Source organism: Centroberyx gerrardi, chromosome 4 (assembly GCF_048128805.1).
Source record: "Centroberyx gerrardi isolate f3 chromosome 4, fCenGer3.hap1.cur.20231027, whole genome shotgun sequence".
In the NCBI taxonomy this organism is placed as follows: Eukaryota; Metazoa; Chordata; class Actinopteri; order Beryciformes; family Berycidae; genus Centroberyx; species Centroberyx gerrardi.
Genome location: NC_136000.1, coordinates 16,579,144 through 16,599,285, shown reverse-complemented (window position 1 = coordinate 16,599,285; position 20,142 = coordinate 16,579,144). Strand labels below are relative to the sequence as shown.

General features: G+C 41.8%; 2 protein-coding genes across 6 annotated transcripts; both read left to right on the top strand.

Annotated features, from left to right (window-relative positions):
• The first annotated feature begins 434 nt into the window (after positions 1-434).
• On the top strand, positions 435-4,361 carry cfap161 (cilia and flagella associated protein 161). Its single transcript, XM_071927300.2, has 8 exons — positions 435-506; positions 1,242-1,331; positions 1,468-1,685; positions 1,807-1,888; positions 2,390-2,425; positions 2,737-2,859; positions 3,214-3,287; positions 3,972-4,361. The coding sequence occupies exons 1-8, from the start codon at positions 435-437 to the stop codon at positions 4,156-4,158; spliced, it is 882 nt and encodes a 293-aa protein (XP_071783401.1). The 3' UTR covers positions 4,159-4,361.
• Positions 4,362-11,601: 7,240 nt separating this feature from the next.
• Positions 11,602-19,329, top strand: LOC139933205 (high-affinity choline transporter 1-like). Of its 5 annotated transcripts, none has more exons than XM_071927256.2 (9): positions 11,602-11,829; positions 13,380-13,657; positions 13,794-13,907; positions 15,217-15,372; positions 15,498-15,646; positions 15,863-16,009; positions 16,293-16,446; positions 16,744-16,961; positions 17,074-19,329. In XM_071927256.2, exons 2-9 carry the CDS (start codon positions 13,474-13,476, stop codon positions 17,587-17,589), a joined length of 1,638 nt encoding a protein of 545 aa, XP_071783357.1. In that variant the 5' UTR covers positions 11,602-11,829; positions 13,380-13,473; the 3' UTR covers positions 17,590-19,329. The 5 variants fall into 5 exon arrangements, with proteins under 5 accessions (XP_071783357.1, XP_078139192.1, XP_071783356.1 ...); XM_071927255.2 differs by lacking the exon at positions 11,602-11,829 and adding an exon at positions 12,235-12,373; XM_071927253.2 differs by lacking the exon at positions 11,602-11,829 and having other exon boundaries at positions 13,027-13,657.
• Positions 19,330-20,142: the final 813 nt, after the last annotated feature.

Sequence of the window (20,142 nt, the reverse complement as noted above, 5' to 3'; positions counted from 1 at the left end):
GGTGACGATGATAGCAATGATGACAGTTATGAGTCCTGTGTGTGTGGGAGTGTGCACATGGGTGAGTGTGTGAATAAAAAACAAAAGCACTGTGTTTTTAAGATAATGTAGCACTGTATATGGTTCAAAATCCATTCATGACTGGACACAGAATTTACGTGGGAAGCAGAATGAGCAGACATGACACACACTAGCTGTAAACAGTGGCATTCAGGCTATTTTTGGACTGTATCAGCACGCCCTCTAGCGACGATTAGCGGGAGCTGACGGGAGGTGATGATGAAGACACCACAGTCAGAGTCAGTTACCATGGATACCACTACACAAACCATGCATACTAGCTAAGTTAGCGGGTTGGGAAGGCTCTTTAAACACAACAAGTAGCTTAACTTAATAACCTACTAGTACACGAATTGTTGCCAAAATTACTCAGCATGACTCATGTGAGAACTTACTGCCCAAGCGTGCGAGTCGGAAACTGGAACGAGGACCTACGCCTGGAAGAGGTTTGTTTTAAAAATGACCAGTTGAGTCACATTTTCCAGCTACTGGCGATGTAGCCTAGCTTACCGTATTTCTATTTCTGTGTCCATTGTGTTGTTTGGTGGTGTATTTTTCCTCTTCCCGTGGGTAACTGACCAAACGTAGATGACTCATGTTGAGATATTTCAAGTGCAGTTTGAGAGTAGAATATTTACCCTAAACACCAGTGGAGCAACGGCTTCTTTTTAGACCCACTATTTTGCACCGACATTCAGTAATCACACAGGGAGACATCCATCATAGAAACCACAGAGATACCAAATGCAAATCCGATATCCCCAGTAAACCGTAACATAATGCAAAGCAGTCACAAGATATTCCAGTAAGGGCTGTGTGACTCACTTTTTCTCGGCTGAAAAATGACTATGCTATTGCTATCACTGTTGCTCCACCTACAGCTATAACCCACGTCTTTATGCAACTAGTCCCACAAGGTTTTATGCGCTGTAATCTATCACATGAAAACTAGACATATGTTACAAATCAATATCATATGGTTGGTTGTAGCATTACCTTGATTTTGTTACTGTTAGTCAGTGGTTTGGTTATACTGACAAAATGAATGGGCTTATTGAAAAGGCTGATGATGCAATGATCAGTGTTTAAGTTGTTATTACTTATTCTACTGGCAGTTTTGACCGGCGGAGAGATTTTGAAGTACCTATACATATTTTTCATGGTGATGTTTCTTTCCTAAGGATGCACTGAAAGAGTTTCTGGAGAGAAAAGAGAGGGGTGAGCTCACTGTCCAGAAAGTAGCCTTCCTCAAACAGAACATTTTGAGCCAGGTAAAATGGGTGACACTATTCAACAACACCACAACAATAATATCATCATAATGAGGGGGATGGTGATGATGATGATGATGATGAATAATATTGAGATGATGACAGTGATAATTCTGGTGTGTGGTACTGTGTGCAGGTGAATCTCTCCGTGTCCAAGGATGGTGGATTGCGCTTCGGAGATGTTGTGATGTTGGTGAATATGGGAGGGCCGAGTAGGGAGTGCACTGCAGTCAGCATTAACGCAGACATCAACAGTTTGACAAAGGCTCCTCACCCTGTCATTCAAGCCCCGTGTGGAGTCAGTGCAGGAAGAAGTGTGCAGCCCTGCACACGCACTGCCTTTATCATCACCAGGTACACACACACATACACATACAAACACAACCACACCACCATCACACATGGTAGTTTACTAGTTTTATTCACACGTAGACACACACAGATGTAAGCTGTAACACCGCTTGTCTGTGTTTAGTGTAGATGGTAGTCCTGAGGGATCGGCTCTACGTTATGAGCAAAGTTTTGCGCTGAAAACAAGAAGTGGCTTTGCTGGAGGAGTGAGTAACCTCACTACACACACGCACACACACACACACACACACTTAGTCATACAGACACAGAATGAAATGTTCCAGAGTTCGACACAAACTGCCTGATATATTAAATTGGCAACTTTGCTCTTCAACCATGTCTGCTATGTCAGTGCCTATTTATAAAACAGAAAGTTTCAGTTGTCAGTTCTGATTGGCTGAGTTGCTTAGCAACCAAGATGTTTAACTAAAGTTTGCAAACACACAATTACAGTAACAGAAGAGTAACATTTAATTATAAATATTATTGCCGTTTACTAAAAATACTTATTGAGCGTGTGTTCTCTTTTTATTACAGTTGTGTTTTACAGCCATTTAATTAAAGCAATAAGCCAACAAGGCTGTGTTTACACTGATTTTTGAACTGCAAAGAGGGTTCACTTTGCATTGACTTATTGCTTAAATGAATCACATCGTCAGCGTGTCACCTCTCAGTATGGTTGTGTATATTTTTCCCTCTCCCCTCAGCTTTATTTGACCAGCGACCTGCGGACTTTTCAGAAGGTAGATCGAGATTGACATTCATCATTTATTAAAGACGAACAATGAGAATTTACCTAGTAATCACCAAGTGATCATGCGTGTGTAACAAAGCTTCTGCAAAAAACTTAGGCGCACACTTATCATAATTTAGTGCATAAATGTGCATTTGGTTGTAAATCAAAGTGTGACGTAAGCAAGGAAAAGTGTTGCAAGTTATTTGACAATGCTGTTTATATCCATGGAAAGGTCAAAAGTAGAATGCAACATTTAAGTTTTTCATTTTCTATCTTTGCCATCCTGTCAATCTGAAACTATTGTGACTTCATCTGAAGTGCGCGAAGAAGTCCCGCCTCCAGGAAGTGAGTTTGGATGAGGATCGTTCTTTTGTGTCGTGGTGGAAGATTGTGCACTTTGACCCCCAGGAGAGGCTTGAATATGAGGGTCGACCTGTTCCCGTAAGTCTACTCCCTGGCTCCCTGGCTGACCGTTTCACCTGTCACTCCTAGTCACTAGAGTAGCTAGCTACTATACTATTACAACCTGAAAATATTTTATCTCTATAGTTAAAAACTGGTTACACCAATATGTATCAACACTGGTATTTTCCACTTTTTACTGGAATAAATAGTTAGAATAGCATAGATTTGGTGTACCCAAAACGTTTCCTTTTTAGGGAAGAGGCCATGGTAATAATATGCACAGTGCTCACAGAGTGTTGTTTGTTTTATTGTATTGCATTCAAAATTCACATGTAAACATGTATGGGGTTGGTTATTTTAACATGTACTTCCTTGTTTATACCCCTACAGGCAAATGTTATGGTGCTTATCATGCACTGCAAGACAAACCAGGCTCTGGCTGTTCTGGGCGATCAAGTCCTTTGGTAACTTCCTCTTTCCATTTAAAATAACCTCAAACAAAGTGGCACATATTGCCATGCTGTATGCAATACAGAGGCTTTGCAGTTATCTCTTAGCAACCATGTCTGACGCCATCACGGAGGTCCACTGGAGAATTGGCTGTGTGCAAATAATGGCAAAATTCATAAAAACCTGGGCTAGAAAAAGATAGAGAGATACCTGAGAAAGATTGTTGTGGTGTAGGTGTGGGTCAATTCAGCAATGTTATAAGTAAAAGTGAATTGTCCGATAAGGTAGATTTGTTTCCATATCAGGAAACTATCTACTCCCAGTCTCCTCAAAGCAGTTGCTGCTTGAGAAGAGTCAGCTCAGCAAACCTGAACAAACGCCTGGTTTGGCCACTGCTCACCACTACTAATGCTAGCTTCTAATAGATTTACCTAGTTCGCAAATCAGATTTGTTTACAATCGATTAGATGTATCAGTGGCGAAATGATCAGTTCTCAGTCAAAAACGGCATAGACATTAACCATGCCTATTCAGTTCTGTTGAGAGGGGCAAGTTGTACATTTAGAAACAAAATCAGCTGTTGACAGCCACTGTTGCCCAAGAGCTGAGGACCTCCACTATGGCTGCCAGAGGATACGTTACAGTACGTTGCCTAAAAGCCCTCTACAGTGCTGCGGGTAACACTCTTGTCTCTGCAGGACCACATATGGCAATGAGTATGAGGTGACGGCCCACACCTTCTTGGACTCCCACAAAGCTGAGAAGGACAACAACCACTGGGTGCTATCCACCTCTGACCCTGCAGGGGAAGGGCTTTTACTTCTCGACCGCCCACAATCAGCGGCCAAAGCCACTGAGCTCACACAGGCAGACACTGGCTTGTAAGCCCAAAAACAATCCACTCAGACAAGTACAAAAGGGCACAGGGATACAACACCATCATTAACAACAACACTTTTTAAAATAAAGATTGTTTTTCTGTTTGGGTTATTGATTTGTTCTCGATTTGCATTTACAGTTTTCACTCCTCTATTGTACAAAAAAGCATTTTTTTTTAAAAGGATTTTTTTTTTTGCCTTTATTTGATAGTCACAATGAAGAAAGACAGGAAAGATTGGTAGAGAGGGTGATTTGATGACGTGTCAAAGGTCCCAGGCTGTACTCAAATCCAGGACATGGTACACGTCTCAACCAACTGGGCCACCACGCCCCTGCCACAGCTTCAGAGGCATCATGAAGCCCTCAGATAAATCAGGTCACTGTGACTGTGTAGTAATCACCTATACCTGGTTAATAACTTACTACATTACCTGTCAGGGGTCAGAGTTTTCTGTTCCTGAGAACGAGCGAAGAGACTGGGGTGTTTAGATGGGATGTTTGGATACCTGATGAAGACCCAGTGGCATTGAAACGTCTGTGTAATTCTATTAAATAAAGGTACCATTGGAGCATAGTGTGCAGGTTCTACACGCTTCGTCCATTATGGGGTGTATAAAGCCAAATTACGTTATTATGCAAATGTGTGGTGTCATATTTGAAAATATGTACTCAGACTTGTGAATATACATCACAAGCTGTGAATGTGCACTCAGATTTGTAAATGTGTAACGTCATCTTTACAAATTGGTATTCAAGTTTGTAGGCTTGTCTCAAATCAGTAAATTATTAGACCATTATTTGGAATTATGATCCAACATTTGTGAATGCATGGGAAGATTGTTGTGAAATGTGCAAATAACTTGAATGACATTTGCAAAAATAAATCCAAATTTGTATTCAAATGTCTTGTATTCAATGTTCTCAATACTTTTAATATTGGATTTCACAGTTTCCACAAATGCAAATGTCTCTCCGTTATTTGCATGTTATTTATGTGTCATGTTATGTTGCATTTGTGAATATCAGTACATCTATTTACTGGATTCAAGCCTTCCAAACGCAATGTTAAGTAATTTATATAATGAAAGTAGATTGAAACGCACACCAGTAGTAGCAGGGTGCTGCCCCCCCCAGGAATAAAAATTCTAAGTAAAAAATTGTAGCCGCTCTCCCATAGCTCCGATGCAGAATTCTTTATTGTTTACAAAACCAACGTTTCGACAGCAACACAAGTAATTTATATAAGCCCACAACATTCACTGGTAACTATTTATTAATCACTAGTTCCTATTCTAATTTTTACTTGTCACTATTCCGCTGTTGCTAGTAGCTATTAACTAGTGTCTGGTAATTTTAGTGACTGCTGCATAGGGTAAAAATGACAAAAGGGCATGCCATATAACCACCTCCCCCAAGGCTGCCAATTGTGGGGCCACTCCAACCACAAGCGCTTTTCCATTGTGTTCCTCACATTGTGATCTAACACATATTGACATAAGAATGTCACTGGTGTCAAGCATCTCAAAATCTAAAGTAGCCCTGTATGAAAACACACCAGTTTTTTAGACAGTGTGACCAGGTCAGCATTGCTTTGATCGGTTTAAGAGGTTCCCAAGTAATCGTACTAGTGTACTAGCTTTGTGGTCCATGGCTTGTTTAAAGCCTGTTTAAAGGAAGGCCATCCCTTAAACCTCGTCAACAGCTTAAATATTATTGAGCACTTACAAGTTATATTCTTATTGCCAAACCAACCCAGATGGACTCTTTTCTCTGACACTGCTGATAAGGTTTCGAATTATGGGTAACAATTCAGGGTATTTATTATTACTAGTTTGCTTTTGCCGTGACCTAATCCCTAACCAACCACCCCTCATGAACATTCCTGTGTGTACACCCTATTAATGACAAACTCATGGAAAGGAGGGCATTTAAAAAAGAAAGAAAAACTTACAGAGACCAAGAAGAGGTGTGAGGCGGGACCAGAAGTGCCTTTCAAAAATTTAATAAAAATGTAAAAATACAGAAAAGAAAAACAAGGAAAATGAAAAATTAAGGAACAAACAGAAGGAAACATGTATTTGGCAACAAACCAGCAGCACTTCGAGTAGCACTCTGACCAAGCTCTATCTACTGCAATCTAGCCTTCCCATTATATACCTAAAATACTCTGGATTTTAACTCATACACAACCGATCACTAAAGACACATATTTCAACCAACACCACACCACCAGTTGTCCACATTCCTCTTGCTGTTTACACCTGCTTAAGTTGTCACGATAACATCTTCTGCCTAGATAATGTTCATAACAGGACACCTTGGACAAGTTGGACTCATTCTGGTTCACCCCCACAGGGATGAGGTTATATTGAACCTCAGATGACCATCCGCTTCTCGGACCTCCAGGCTGATGTTCTTTACAGAAACATCCAAAACCAGGTCAGGGCGAACTTAGGATGAACTCCAGTCCACCCTGCCACAGACCCAAGGGCCATAAAATCTGCAGGATTGTCCCAGACCATTTCAGGGTCCATAAAACCTCCTTTGAGTTACAAGATAAGCCCCGCTGCAGGGCCATTTGTTCTCCGTGGGCTTCGACCCCAACTTTTTATGCCAGGAGCAGGGCTTTGATTCCATTTCTGATCGCAGGAGCCATGACATATCATTGAACCGTTTCTTACATTCGCCAATGGTTCTCCTAGAACCAGAGCAACATGTTAACCAAATATGTTATCTCCTCTGAAGATAATTTAATATCATCTGCCTTTGACGACTTACTTAAAGTGCCGTATATTCACTCTTGGATATTCTGCACCTCTGCACAAGGACATCAGTTTCCTCTTGGTAGAAGCTTTTGTGGCAAACTGCTCTGGACTGTTCTCCTCCATCACCAAATTGTCAGAGCCCTGCCTGTGGCGCACAGTGCACTGCTTTAAAGGAATAGTTTAACCAAAAATGAAAATTCAGTCATTATCTACTCACCCCCATGGCAATTGAAACACGGGTGAAGTTGCCATGTGAACATGCTGGCCACATGGCCAGGTGCTTGTCCTTTGTGAGAGAGGGGAACAAAGGGTAATACACCATAGGCCTAGATGGAGGGAAAGCTGTGTAGGCCTAAATGGAGTTAGTGAACTGAATGAATGAAAATTCAGGTATCCTATCTAACAATGGAATATGAGAATAACGATATATTCTTTGATATTATGAGATCATAAAGTTAGATCATGTTAGTGGAGGTAAAATACATGCAAACCCTAAGTTTGTGCATTTATCCTATCTAACATGTGGGATGGCTATTTGGTGTTAACAGACCAACAGTTGGTAAATGCAATGTATCTCAACAATTTAACATTAGCAAACAGTTAACATTCACTTCATTGAATATATATCTGTTGTCTTCCTAATGCTGTTGCTACGCTATATGCCCAGTTGTTACAGTCTTACTTGGAGTCCTTTGTTTGTCACGTTGTGCGCGGTTCGAAGCTTGCAGTTTCAAACTCTGGCTTGGAAAAAGATTGTTCCGTTGCGTCCTGATGTCTGGGTCGGTGATCCAGCTGTATTTCTCTCTGTTCGCCACGTCTGTCGCGTGTGGAGGGAAAGAGAGAGAGAGTTTTGTGTGCTTCTCAGCACGTCATAGGCTTTTGGTGTAGGCCTCTGGTTCTGTCCTGGTTCTGGTCCTTCTGCTTTCTTAGCAGGGGAAAGTTCCTTTCACATCCACAGTTTGCTTCTACAGGGAAGAGAGGGTAGGCTGCGCATATTCACTTTGTTTTGGAGCAGACAGGAGACAGTGCAGGCCTCGGGCCTGCAGGAGAAGGGACACCAGTCCCTCTGGACCACCAGCAGTAAGAAGAGAGAGAGAGAGAGCCCCAGAACAATGGCAGCACTTGGTTTTTAAGATAGGTGATTTCACACCTAGGTGTGAAATGACTGGCAGCCTATCAGGGCACGGTTTTGGGTGTTCAGAGGGGTTAACACAGTTGTAGTTCTTTACATAGGAAACTGTAGTTTTCAGGACGGCTGAGGGATTGTACCTACAATGGATTCACTACTGTCGGACAGCCTGACAGAATCGATTTAGTTTAAAGAATTGGTCTTCCCACCCCTAGCTGTTGCTCCCTCACTTTCTGTCTCTTAAGTCTTTCTTTTCTGGGCATTGCACTGCCAGGTGGGCAAATTAATAACTGACAATTTCATCATTAACAGGTTAGGTTCACATTCACCAGCCATAACGGTGACCTTCCAAAACCAGATTAAACTGACGGGAGGAACCAGAGAGTGACTAGTAGAGGACAGTAACTTTTCTCCAGTTTATTGATGATATTCAATTTACATATTGAATATTCTCAATGCCGCACGACAGATATTAGGCAAAGAGCCAAACAAAAGTTGCCGGCAAACTGCAGGGACAGTTTGGCTACCTGAGGGAAGCATCCACCAGCCAGTTCCTGACATCTATAGAGGATGCAGCCGCCTCCACAATCCCCACTGAGAACTGACAGTTCTATGTTGGATGACATTCACACCACAGCCACATGTGTTAGAATGAAAAATGTATATTATGTTTTTCCTGCTTGAGGGAATTATATCAAAGTTAAATTGGCCAACATATCATCCACAAAAAGGGTTGTTAAGCTTTGAATAGGATCTGTTCATGTGCACATCGCTTGGTAAAGCCACGAAAATAGCATAGAACTCACTTGTGCTTTGCACCTTGCGCTTTTGACATGGTCTGAGCAGGTGGCCGATGCAAGCGCAAATCCCCGTAATCCTTGACACCAAAACTGCACAGCGCTGCTTAATCATTACTGACACACCCCTTAAGGGAAAATTATACTTCTGCGTTGAATTGCTGCCGTAGCAACAGCGTAGATGCCTACGGCGGTGCGAGCATTTCTGGTTCTGCCATCGGTGATTGTGTGCGTAGACCACTGAAACACTAGACGGCAGTGGCATGCTTTGTTAACAGGAAAGTAATAACAGAAGAAGTAGAAGTGTTTACATTCTCTGAAGCTCGTGTTCTGGGATATTTCTCACCGTGAATTTAGTGACATCTGCTCGTCTTTATAATTTGGAGATGAGGTGTCAAAAAAACCTGTGCGCGTTCAACGAAAATGCCACTTTGCTGGTGCAAAGCCCCACAATCCGTTATGCGGTGTCACAAAAATAGAATCCTAACTGTCTTCAAGGTAGCAAACTGATGTATTGCACATTCTATGCAGCCAAAGTCTAGTAGCTAGGGCACAATTTGCAACTCTTTCTCTACATGGGGAGAATAAGGCTCAATTATTGGCTGTGGAGATTTGCAGCACAGTGCCACATGGCTTGTGGCTGGCTGAGGGAAGAGTGGGGCGGGCTCGATGTTGGCAGCCTCAGAGGGGGTAGTACCTTCCAGTCGACACTCAGGGGGAAGCCCGTTGTGCCTGGATGTGTTTCTCAGGAAGCTGAATCTGAAAAAATTAAGAAAACTGACAGTTACAGTTAAATTCAGTGCCAATCAAATTCACTTTCACGCCGTTGTATTCAATTTTAAATTGTGCCTTACAAATTCAATTTTCAAATGAATTCATTCAACAAATCCTTTTTTTTTTAAAAATTCAGCTGAGCATGACAATACCATCTCTGCACTGGCACTAATCTCTTTCCACAGGGGACAATCACTATGTAACTATGTAACACACGAGAGGAACACTATCAGAATAGACTTTGTGTCCATATTCTCGGAAGCCAGGAAGACGGACATCTGTAATCACCAGTTTTCACAAGTTCTCCTTGCTTTACACATTCTACAGGGAGTTAACTATAGAGTTAGTGTCTAGTCCTTCAGAGTTGTTTCATGACTATTTCATTGTGTTTTCTACTGATGGAGGTTATTTTCTGGCGCAGGAATGTAGGTTATGGATTCTGAGATCCCTGTGTTTGAGAGAGTGTCCAGATGGGCAAGGAGAAGACGGCTACATGCAAAATGAAAGAAGCAGATTAGGGGGGAGATGAGGTTATTGTGGGTCAGGAGAAACTGAATGACTCCAGAGTAATACAAATGCTGCTGAGGTAGAAGAGTTGTCTTTGGCCGGTCTAAGTCTTGATAGCGACACACCATGTGATTCTGATTAGAATCACGTGTGATCTATGCAAGTGTTAGAGCCAACAGAGGAGGAGTCTGATAGTGAAAGATGTGGGATGGCCCTGACCTAGCTCTTGAGGGAAAGCAGTAGGCAGTTTGGTGAGAGTTTATCTTTGTGTGTGACTGTGTGTGTAAGTGAGTCCTCTCCTCTGCTGGATACTCCTCAGATTACTCGGGCCTGTGATAAAGGCAGATTCAGATTCCCTCTGGCCCAAGCTTTTGGACAGCAGGCGGAATAATTTCTGAGAGTATTTCCACGGTCCCTCTTTGAAGGGAAGAGAGGCTGGGATGGCTTAGGGGATTTGGCCTTCACAAAGTAACAGAGTTTGCTAATGTGCTTGTAACTTTTGTGTGATGAGAATAAACCCTTGTGAAACTTAGTAACTGTGTTTGTCATCTTTGGTTCAATACCAAACTGGACAGAATATTACACTGAATAAGCTGGGCAGGCAGAAGCTGGGGGTGGGGGGGGTGGGATGGCAAGACTAAGGAGTGGGAGGAATCATTTAGTTGGGTAAAACTGCCCTTAAGGGATAAGCTTTGCCTTAACCCTTATCCTACCAACATATTTTAACATACAAGGACCCCAAGAATAAACTACTGTAAGAAACAACCATCATAGCAAAATGTTAACTTGAAAAAAAACAAAAAACAGATTATTATTATTTTAGGAAAGTTATAGTTAATTAAATTATGTATTGTATTTCTGACTTTGAACATCATCTTACCTTAGGAAGAGCAGTATTTAGGGTTGTCGACAGAGCACATGAGGAAATCTGTGTCTGCTGCATCTGTGTCTGTCTCCTTCAAAATGACTGACAGAGTGCCCCTACCCCCCCTGATAGTGTGTGATACTTTAAATTAGGACCCATGGCAAACATGAACTCAATAAATAGTTCCATCTATTAAAACTGCATACGCGGAATTGGGTGCTTTAATACATTGGTATTTTTCAAAAAGCACTAATTAAAACAGAAACAGAAAACAATGATATGAAGTCATTAGGAACAAATTGATTGACAAAGTCATGAAAAATTGGAATGATAGAATAAAGCACCTGTGCGATATGACAAAAAGTATACCTCTGGGGTCTGCGGGTACCCCAGTGGGTAGGATGAGGGTTAAGCTTACCTGTCCACAAATTTATACAAGTGACGTTTGTGTACAGGACAAACGCACTGTCGGAGCCGTGAGACGTGGACCCTGTGTTGCTCAAATTACAGACCACTGGCGCATGACGTGGGTGCAGCCTGCTGGTAGGGAGCGGATCCAGGTGCTTTCGCTCTTATCAAAGTAATCGCAGTGTACGCTGTATTAGACTTGTCCTCCCGGTAACCGTCGATGGGTGGCTCGCGGACCAGAGAATCCAGGGCACTGGCATCGGATCTAGCGCGCATCTCAGTAGCCATTTCTGTCAGATTTCCGGTGAGGAGTGAACCAGTAGGCTATTTTATGTGGTAGAACCCTAATACATAGGGATGGGAGTCAACGCATGTGATTTTCTGGATTGTCCTGAGACCATCCCTGGCAGCGGTCCACACATCAGACAGAAGGTAGGACTGCTGGATCCCGTAAATGGAGTAAGGAGGGTTGTGTGTGTGTGTGTGTGTGTGTATGTGCGTGCGTATGTGCGCGCGCACACGACAAAGACAATTGAGACCGATTGAGAGAGGGATAAATGGCCTAGATAAAATATGATGGAAAAAGAAAGACAATGGCAGGAAAATGACAATGGAAAAAGAGGGGGAAATGTGCGAACGAACAAAGAAATGGAAATGTGAGATAGCCTACCCTTCTTCTCATCTCTCTTGTGCTATGCGTGCACAACACACGTGCTCTCTGTTCCTGAGGCTGGGGTATGGTGTCACATTTCAGGCTGCATACTACTGTATGTTGTGGGAGGTCCTCATCTGAAGATCTAAGCTGCTACTTTATTCATGGTGGGTTAAAGGCTGTTAGCCATTTTGGCATCTCGTGTAGATTTCAGCGGCAGCACAATAGAGGAGAGCAGTGAATTACCAAACCTGCTACCAAACCTCCTCTAATACCTGAATGGAGGCAGCCGTTTGGCAGAAAGGACTTGAAATCAACACACAGGTAATATTGAAATGTTTTATAAAGATGAGATGTTTATAAAGATGAGATGTTTATGGAGATTAGATGTTTATGGAGATTAGAATGTATATTTATGATATTTGTCCGCATGCTTTCGCAATGTGAAAAAAGATCAAACAGGAACAAACGTGCCTACAAAGCATGGCTACCGGTGATTTGATAAAAGTCAGATGGAATAGGCTATCTACATTGAAGTATTTGCTGAAACATCTATTCTATTATGTTCTATTATATTTCTCTTCATCTATGTGATATTTGGCAACAATTACGTAAAACTATCCTTTAAAATACGCTGAAAAAATATTCTGCTAAACTAAGATGAAAAAAACTCAAATGTGAAACTTGAAAAGAAATCAAATAATCTCTGCCTTCCAAACTAACTGAAATTAGATAAAAGTCCTAAAAATAATTTTCAGCCTCGGTTTTTTGAACCCTAGCTTAGAAAACGGCAGAGTTAGCCCTTTTAAAAAACTGAAAATTAAACTGAAATCAGCAATCCTCCTGTGAAAACGGCATTTAATTAAATAAATATTTGAAAACAAAGTAAACATAAAAACTAATGTACATCAGAAAACACAGTAGTGTTTATGAAGGTAAAGTGTGTGTGTGTGTGTGTGTGTGTGTGTGTGTGTGCGCGCGCGTGTGTTAGCATGTACAAGTGTATAATCGACAGGGTGCTTTCATTTTTTTCATCTCAAACTCATTTAATTCCGTTTTTTATATGAATGAAACTGCGCAATTTTTATTTGTATTTTCAACAAGTATTATAATAGTGATCTTGGAGGAAGTAGTACTGGAGCCAGTCTAGTCAAAATAAGTCAACACAATATCCAATGTAGTGTGAAGAATCCAATGACCAAACACCTTACAAGAGGTTCCAAAAACACTCTAGACACACCAGGCAAAGATTTATGATCTTATGTCTAATCTTTGGCGTTGGAATTTTGACTCTTTTTGTATGTCTGTGTCTTTGTGTGTACTTGTCTAGGTCATTTTATTGTGTTTTTTATGTTTGCCCTCATCAATGTGACTGGCCGCCTGACTTGATTGGAGGTGAATGTGTATTGTGTAACCAAGCGAGGATGGCAGTGGATATCCCCGGGCTGGTGGCCGTGGTGGCTTTTTATGTTGTCATTCTGGCAATTGGGATTTGGGCATCTCGAAAATCCAAGAAAGAGGAGAAGAAATGTGATGGCAGCAAGAGCGAGGTCACCATAGTCGGGGGCCGCAACATTAATGTTCTGGTGGGGGTATTCACCATGACAGGTGAGACTTGTCTCTTTATGTTTGCAATTTTGTACTACTTGTGTGTGTTCCTTGTGGGTATGCTATGTTCCTTGCTATGTACTTTCTGTCTCTGCTTCTCACTGCATTTTGCTCTGCTCTGTGCCCTTGTCTGTAGCCACCTGGGTTGGAGGAGGTTATGTTCTGGGTACTGCTGAGGCTGTTTATTCTCCCGCTCAAGGTCTCATCTGGGCCATGGGGCCTCTCGCTTATCTCATCAATTTTCTTGTGGGTAAGCAGCACCATGGGCTTGTGTCTTCAAACAGCAGGCCAACACACACTCCAGTGGCACCTGCTGTTAAGGAGAACAGCTGCTGTACAAGACATGTCATGTACATTTTACTTTCATGCCGTTTTGCTTATCTAGAGTGACTCAAGTCAACAGTACAATAATCTTGCATTCCCAGATCATTGCAAGCAACCAATATGAGGGAGTGCTAAATTCAAAGCCAAAACAACCAAGCGATAGATGTACCAGATATTCCTGTGCCTCGAATGAGTCATCATGTTTATTAGTGCTAGCTAGTGGTAGGTGCTAAAAGGGAAAGGAAGGTAGTGGAGTGGTTGACGAAGAGGTTTTTTTTTTTTTTTTCTTGGAGAGATCAGTTTTCAGATGACAACGGAAGATAGGGAGTGACTGCTGTACTATCTTGTTTAGGTTGGATAGAGTTTAGGTTGAATAGAGCAATGGACAGGTCACTGCAAGGAAGGGAGAGCTAAGCAACCGGTTGGAGCAGAGCAACGGCCACAAGCTGAATTGTAAGGCTAGACCATGGCCTAGAGGTATGGGTTGGACCGCTGTGTGAGCAGCCTTGTATACCAGCACCAGGGTTTTGTATTTAATATAAGCAAGCAAAAGGGGCCATTGTAAGGCGGGCTGCAGCATTCTGGAGTAGTGAGGGCTGATACTCCAGAGGAGAGTCACGGTAGTCCAGACGGGAGATGACTACAGCTTGGATAAGGAGCCTGGGCAGAATCCCTGGAGAGGAAGGGTCTGATTCAGCAGATGTTGGATCAGGTTGAGGCTGTATTGTAGGCTTTGCACCACAGAAACATGCAGGAACGTTATCTCCTAAAAAGCACAATATTTCAGAAATAGGGGAAAAACAAATTGACGGGGTTTCCCATTGTCAGTGTAATTTAATTTTTGACAATTTACAATGCATTATCAATGGTCGAGTCATAAAACATTCTCTACATATCAGCTCTAAGAGAATTCTGGCAATTACAATAAAACATAAGTAGCAAAAATGGAGAAAGGAAGTATCTGCAGGACAAAGGTGTTACACAGTCAGCATTAGGAACAAGCAGTAACACTGGCATGATGAACAATAGTTATCTGAAGGCATAGTCTCAAAATGCTGCACTGATTCTATGGAACATGATCTTTCAACAAACAAATAGTAGGATCTTGTTTAAGTATATGTGTATGCTGCTTTAAATCATCAGAACATTTCCTATGAGAGAGAAACTTTTTTTAAAAAAGTCATTTTTTGTCTCTGCTTGATTTATTTGTTGTTTGTCGACGTCCTTGTCTTTAGGAGGATTGTTTTTTGCCAAACCAATGAGATCAAAGCGCTATGTGACCATGTTGGACCCATTTCAACATCACTATGGCAACTCGTTCACCACAGCGCTGTTGTTTCCTGCTCTGATCAGCGATATCTTATGGGTTGCCTGCATCCTTGCTGCTCTGGGTTAGTAACACTTCAGCCCTGAAGCTTCATGTCTGACTAAAACCCCCAATCTCTTGTCTTTACCCTGTGATAACATAGACACTAGTGCTTACCATCTCTGAGTTAATTTTCTCTGTGATTTCCAGGGGGGACGATGAGTGTAATTCTTGGGCTGTCTTCCACCTTCTCCATCATTCTCTCAGCAGCCGTGTCCATCACCTACACATTTCTGGGCGGTCTCTACTCTGTTGCTTATACTGATATCATTCAGCTCTCCTTCATCTTTTTCAGCCTGGTGAGATATAAAGGAAGCGGGGGAGGAGTGGGGGCGTGGGGTTGTAGGAGAAAACAATGAGTGACAGAAGGGATGGAGAGGAGAGAAAGGTGGGGGGAGGGGACAGAGTAATGGGAATTAAACGAGAACCTTAGTAAAGACAGGCATTCAGGGAGAATGTTAGGTAATGTAATGGATGTCTCCGATTCTGCTTTAACTGCTGCTTTTCTTTTTCAGTGGCTCTGCATTCCCTTCTTGGTTCTCAATCCTGCATCCACTGACATCACACACACAGCCTTTCTGAACCAATCAAATAATGACCCATGGATGGGTGAACTGAAGCTGGAGGACGCAGGAAGATGGGCAGATGAGATGCTGTTATTGGTCAGATTTCAGTCCTGTGTTTGTGTGTGTGTGCGTGTGTGTTAGTCTGATAACCTATATATTACATAACCCATATATAACACATCACTATATAACACATCATCAACACGTCGATCAATTGAAAAAAAAGAAAAAGAAAAGGATTGTTGTGTGTGAAAGTGTATGTGTGAAAAGTCAAGTAAGTCTGAGGATTTTTTTTTACTGAAACCATACTTCAGGCTAAAAGGATCAGGTTGCTTATTGACAAAGCTTTTGTGTGTGTGTGTGTGTGTGTGTGTTGCAGGCTCTTGGAGGACTGGCCTACCAGGCTCTGCACCAGCGGATCCTCTCTGCAGCCTCCTCTACTCGGGCTCAGGTCACTTGTTTTGCTGCTGCTGGGGTAGTTTTTATTATGGGAATCCCCTCAGTTGTCATTGGAGCAGTGGCTGCCTCTACAGGTACCCATGAATGCAAGCACACATTTGTGCATAAATACACACAAACTTACACACATAGGCATGCAGGTCTACAAGCATGCATATATGACCAGTAGGCATACATGTGCAAAAGTGGTTTTTTTTAGACATTTCCCTTCCTCCTCCACTCCCTTTGCTTGTAAATTCCCAGCAACCTTCACCCTAACCTTTAGCACTTACAACCCTCCCCTGTTATTTATTCTCTCCTTGCCTCTGTCTGTCTCTCTCTCTCTCTGCCTCTATCAATCTCTTCCTCTCTCTTTCTCTCCTTTCTCTAAGACTGGAACCAGACAGCGTATGGTCTGCCCCCTCCTTATGAGCGAGGGGAGGCAGGGAAGATCCTGCCCCTGGCCCTGCAGTACCTCACACCCTCCTGGGTGTCAGTGTTAGGCATCGGTTCTGTGGCTGCAGCAGTTATGTCCTCCATGGACTCTGTGCTGCTATCCTCTGCATCCATGTTTACCCAAAACATATACAAGACGACTTTGAGGACGCAGGTGTGTGTGTGTGTTTGTGTGTGTGTATGGGTGGGTGTGTGTGTTTGGTTTAGCACCAGCATAAATGCGGCCCTATTTTGATCGTCCTCTTCCTCCCCTTCTCTCCCCGCAGGCCTCTGAGCGAGAGCTGCAGTGGGTGATCCGTGCTAGTGTGTTGCTGGTGGGCCTGGCAGGGACAGGCTTGGCCTTTGCCGATGACAGTGTGTTTGCCTTCTGGCTGGTGAGCGGCGACCTCATCTACTGCATGATCCTCCCACAGCTCATCTGCGTGCTGCACTTCCACCGCGCTAACAGCTACGGTGCAATCAGCGGCTACGTAGTGGGGCTGCTGCTGCGTGTGCTGAGCGGGGAGCCGCTGCTGAGGATCCCTCCGGTAATCTTTTTCCCCGGATGGAGGGAGGAGGACGGGGTCATCAGACAGTACTTCCCCTTCAGGACTCTGGCCATGCTAGCCTCTCTGCTGTGTATTCCTACAGTGTCCTGCCTGGTGGAGCTGGGCTTCTCTCACCGCCTGCTGCCTCACTCCTGGGATGTGCTGAGAGTATTTGGAGAAAAAGTGGAGTCAGAGAGTGAGGAAAAACCTGCTCCCCAAGAGAAACAGAACAGTATCCATAACACACACTTGTAGGATGAACTTTAGTACAACTTAACCAAAATATACACAAGCCCCTCTTCATGCATATTCTCATCTGCTTCCTTCACTGCACAGAGCGCAGGCATTATACACACGTGCACACACACACACACACACAAAAAGAGTTTGCACTCTATGCATTAAATGATGGACCTTGAAATTACTTGAACTATAATGATACATATCCTGCTCAATCACTAAAGAATCACATTGTTATCCTGTACTTCTTCTTGGATCAAAAATATACACTTTGATATGCTATAATCACATCATATTGTATCTCACAAAATATTAGAATCCTTCACTTGCCATAGTAAGTTGTTCTAGGAGACAGGTTTTATAATATTAGGCAAGCTATTGATTATCTGTAACACGCATGAAATACATTTGTGAAAAGTGTTTTGTTCTAAACTGCTATATATATATATATGCTTTAGATTTTGGTAAAAATCTAGAAAAAAAAAGCTTTCTGAAATTCCTCAGTCAATATTTTAAAAGATAGATTATATCCTCCTTAAAACTGTAACTATTTTGTAAGCAAAGGTCTTAACATAACATGACTTTACTTACTTGAAGTCACAATGAAACTGCATTTTGAGAGCATCTCGCTTCCTTAATGTGATGTATTTCCTGTTGATGCAGGATGTTGAGGTGGGACATAATGTGGGGCGGGATCATTCAGAAATGTAAACCAATGGGAGATCAGTTAGGGAGAGAAACAGTCTTATTTGATCAGAGGGGCAAAGGGGTGGATTGTTCAAGAATATGTGATGGTTTTATTGCTTGGATTTTTTTTATGTATGCTCCTGGTACATGATGTGAAGATGAAGTCACCACTTCACGTAATGAGAGTTTTATATGAAAATACAATTAAATACAATTTCTGTCTTTTATTTTTGGCATAAATTGTCAAATAGCTGTATGGTATAAAAGCTGGAATTAGCTAAAAAGGCAGAAAAGCTATTTTTCATTTCAGTGTGACTTTAAGCATGACACATGGCTTTAGCAATAATCCAAAATGTGATTTACTTTTGACCAACAGAAAAGCTTTTTCAAATGGTATATATCTCATTTTACATTGAACGTCTTTTTTTCTCAGTTGTTATTTGCAGTGGCTCTCATTAAGGTAAAGTTGACCCAGGTGAAGTTATTTCATTCTGTGGCCACTGTCCATGCTCATACAAGTCATTTTGCCTGTCTGCATCTATTGATAGTAAATGCTGATGTGAAAAAAAAAAAGCCTGAGTGCTACTGGTGATGGCAAATACCTGAGGCAGTGAGGTTGACTGCTCCTCAGTGAAAACATTCCACAAGTGGAGGCTGTCTCTAAAGATGGGGTTTGGTTGGGTACTTTTGAGTAGATCGGGGTTTTAGAAGTATTTAGGATCATCCCTGAGGACCAACCTATAGAATTACACCTTATTTTTCTTAGTAGTGTTTTAAAATTCAGATGACTTGAAGTAGTTTTTGTGACTGTAAATATCCATATTACAAAAGAAGATATAAACTCTCTTTGGTCTTTGACAGGGTGGTGATTGAATTATTTGGTGTGTGTATTTGTGTGTGTGTGTGTGTGTGCAACAAACAGAGAAGACATGCACTACCAGTCAAAAGTTTGGACAGACCTGATTGAATGTACTGTGTTTTTCATCATCTCAAAGCCATTTTGATCTAAAGGCTTATGCTTAAATGCTTGAAATGTGTTTTTTCTACAAATATAAATAGTGAAGTTGATGCCTATGTATGAATTTCTTTCCAAAGACTTTTCCTTTCCATCAAGGCAAAGGATGGCTACTTTAAATAATATAAAATATAAGATTGTTTGGTTAGTTTAAGTTAGATAGTTTTGATTTGTTTAACACGTTTTTGGTTGCTGCATAATTCTGTTGTGTTATTTCATAGTTTTGATATCTTTAGTATTGTTCTAAAATGTGGAAAATAGTAAAAATAAAGAAAAATGTGTGTGTCCAAACTTTTGACTCATCATCAGACATACATACTCTTTCCAATAGCCTAGTATTGAAGGTGGAATGACTACAGCGCAAAAGTAATTTGGCTTCTTTACGTTTTTTGTTGAAATGACAATCAATAGCCCTTTGTCAAGGCCTTTGTTTATACCATCAAAAAGCATTTGCCTTTGTTGCCTGTAAAGCACACAGTTGAGTTAATTTTGAAGTCCCCATGGTGTATGACCCACAAAACTACAATGCAGCTGCAATGGCGCCCTTGCAGCAGCAGAGGGCAGCTCTTGAACATGGAAAGGACCACAGCAGCCTGACCCAGCCTCAAAAACAACATGACGATTTTTAGAATCTTACATGATGGTGCTAAAAGAACATTCCGCAAAGCTGCAGTATGAGAGTGCAGATTTAAAATAAATAAATAAATCAAATAAACCCATCACTTTTCTTAATGCCACTGCATTTCCGTCCATGTTTCCCTCTTGAAGATATGCTGTTAATTTTTGTTTTCCATTAGATTTGCCACTTCACATATCAAGATTTAATACCAATAAACAATAAATAAGTGCAATTTATAGACTAATGT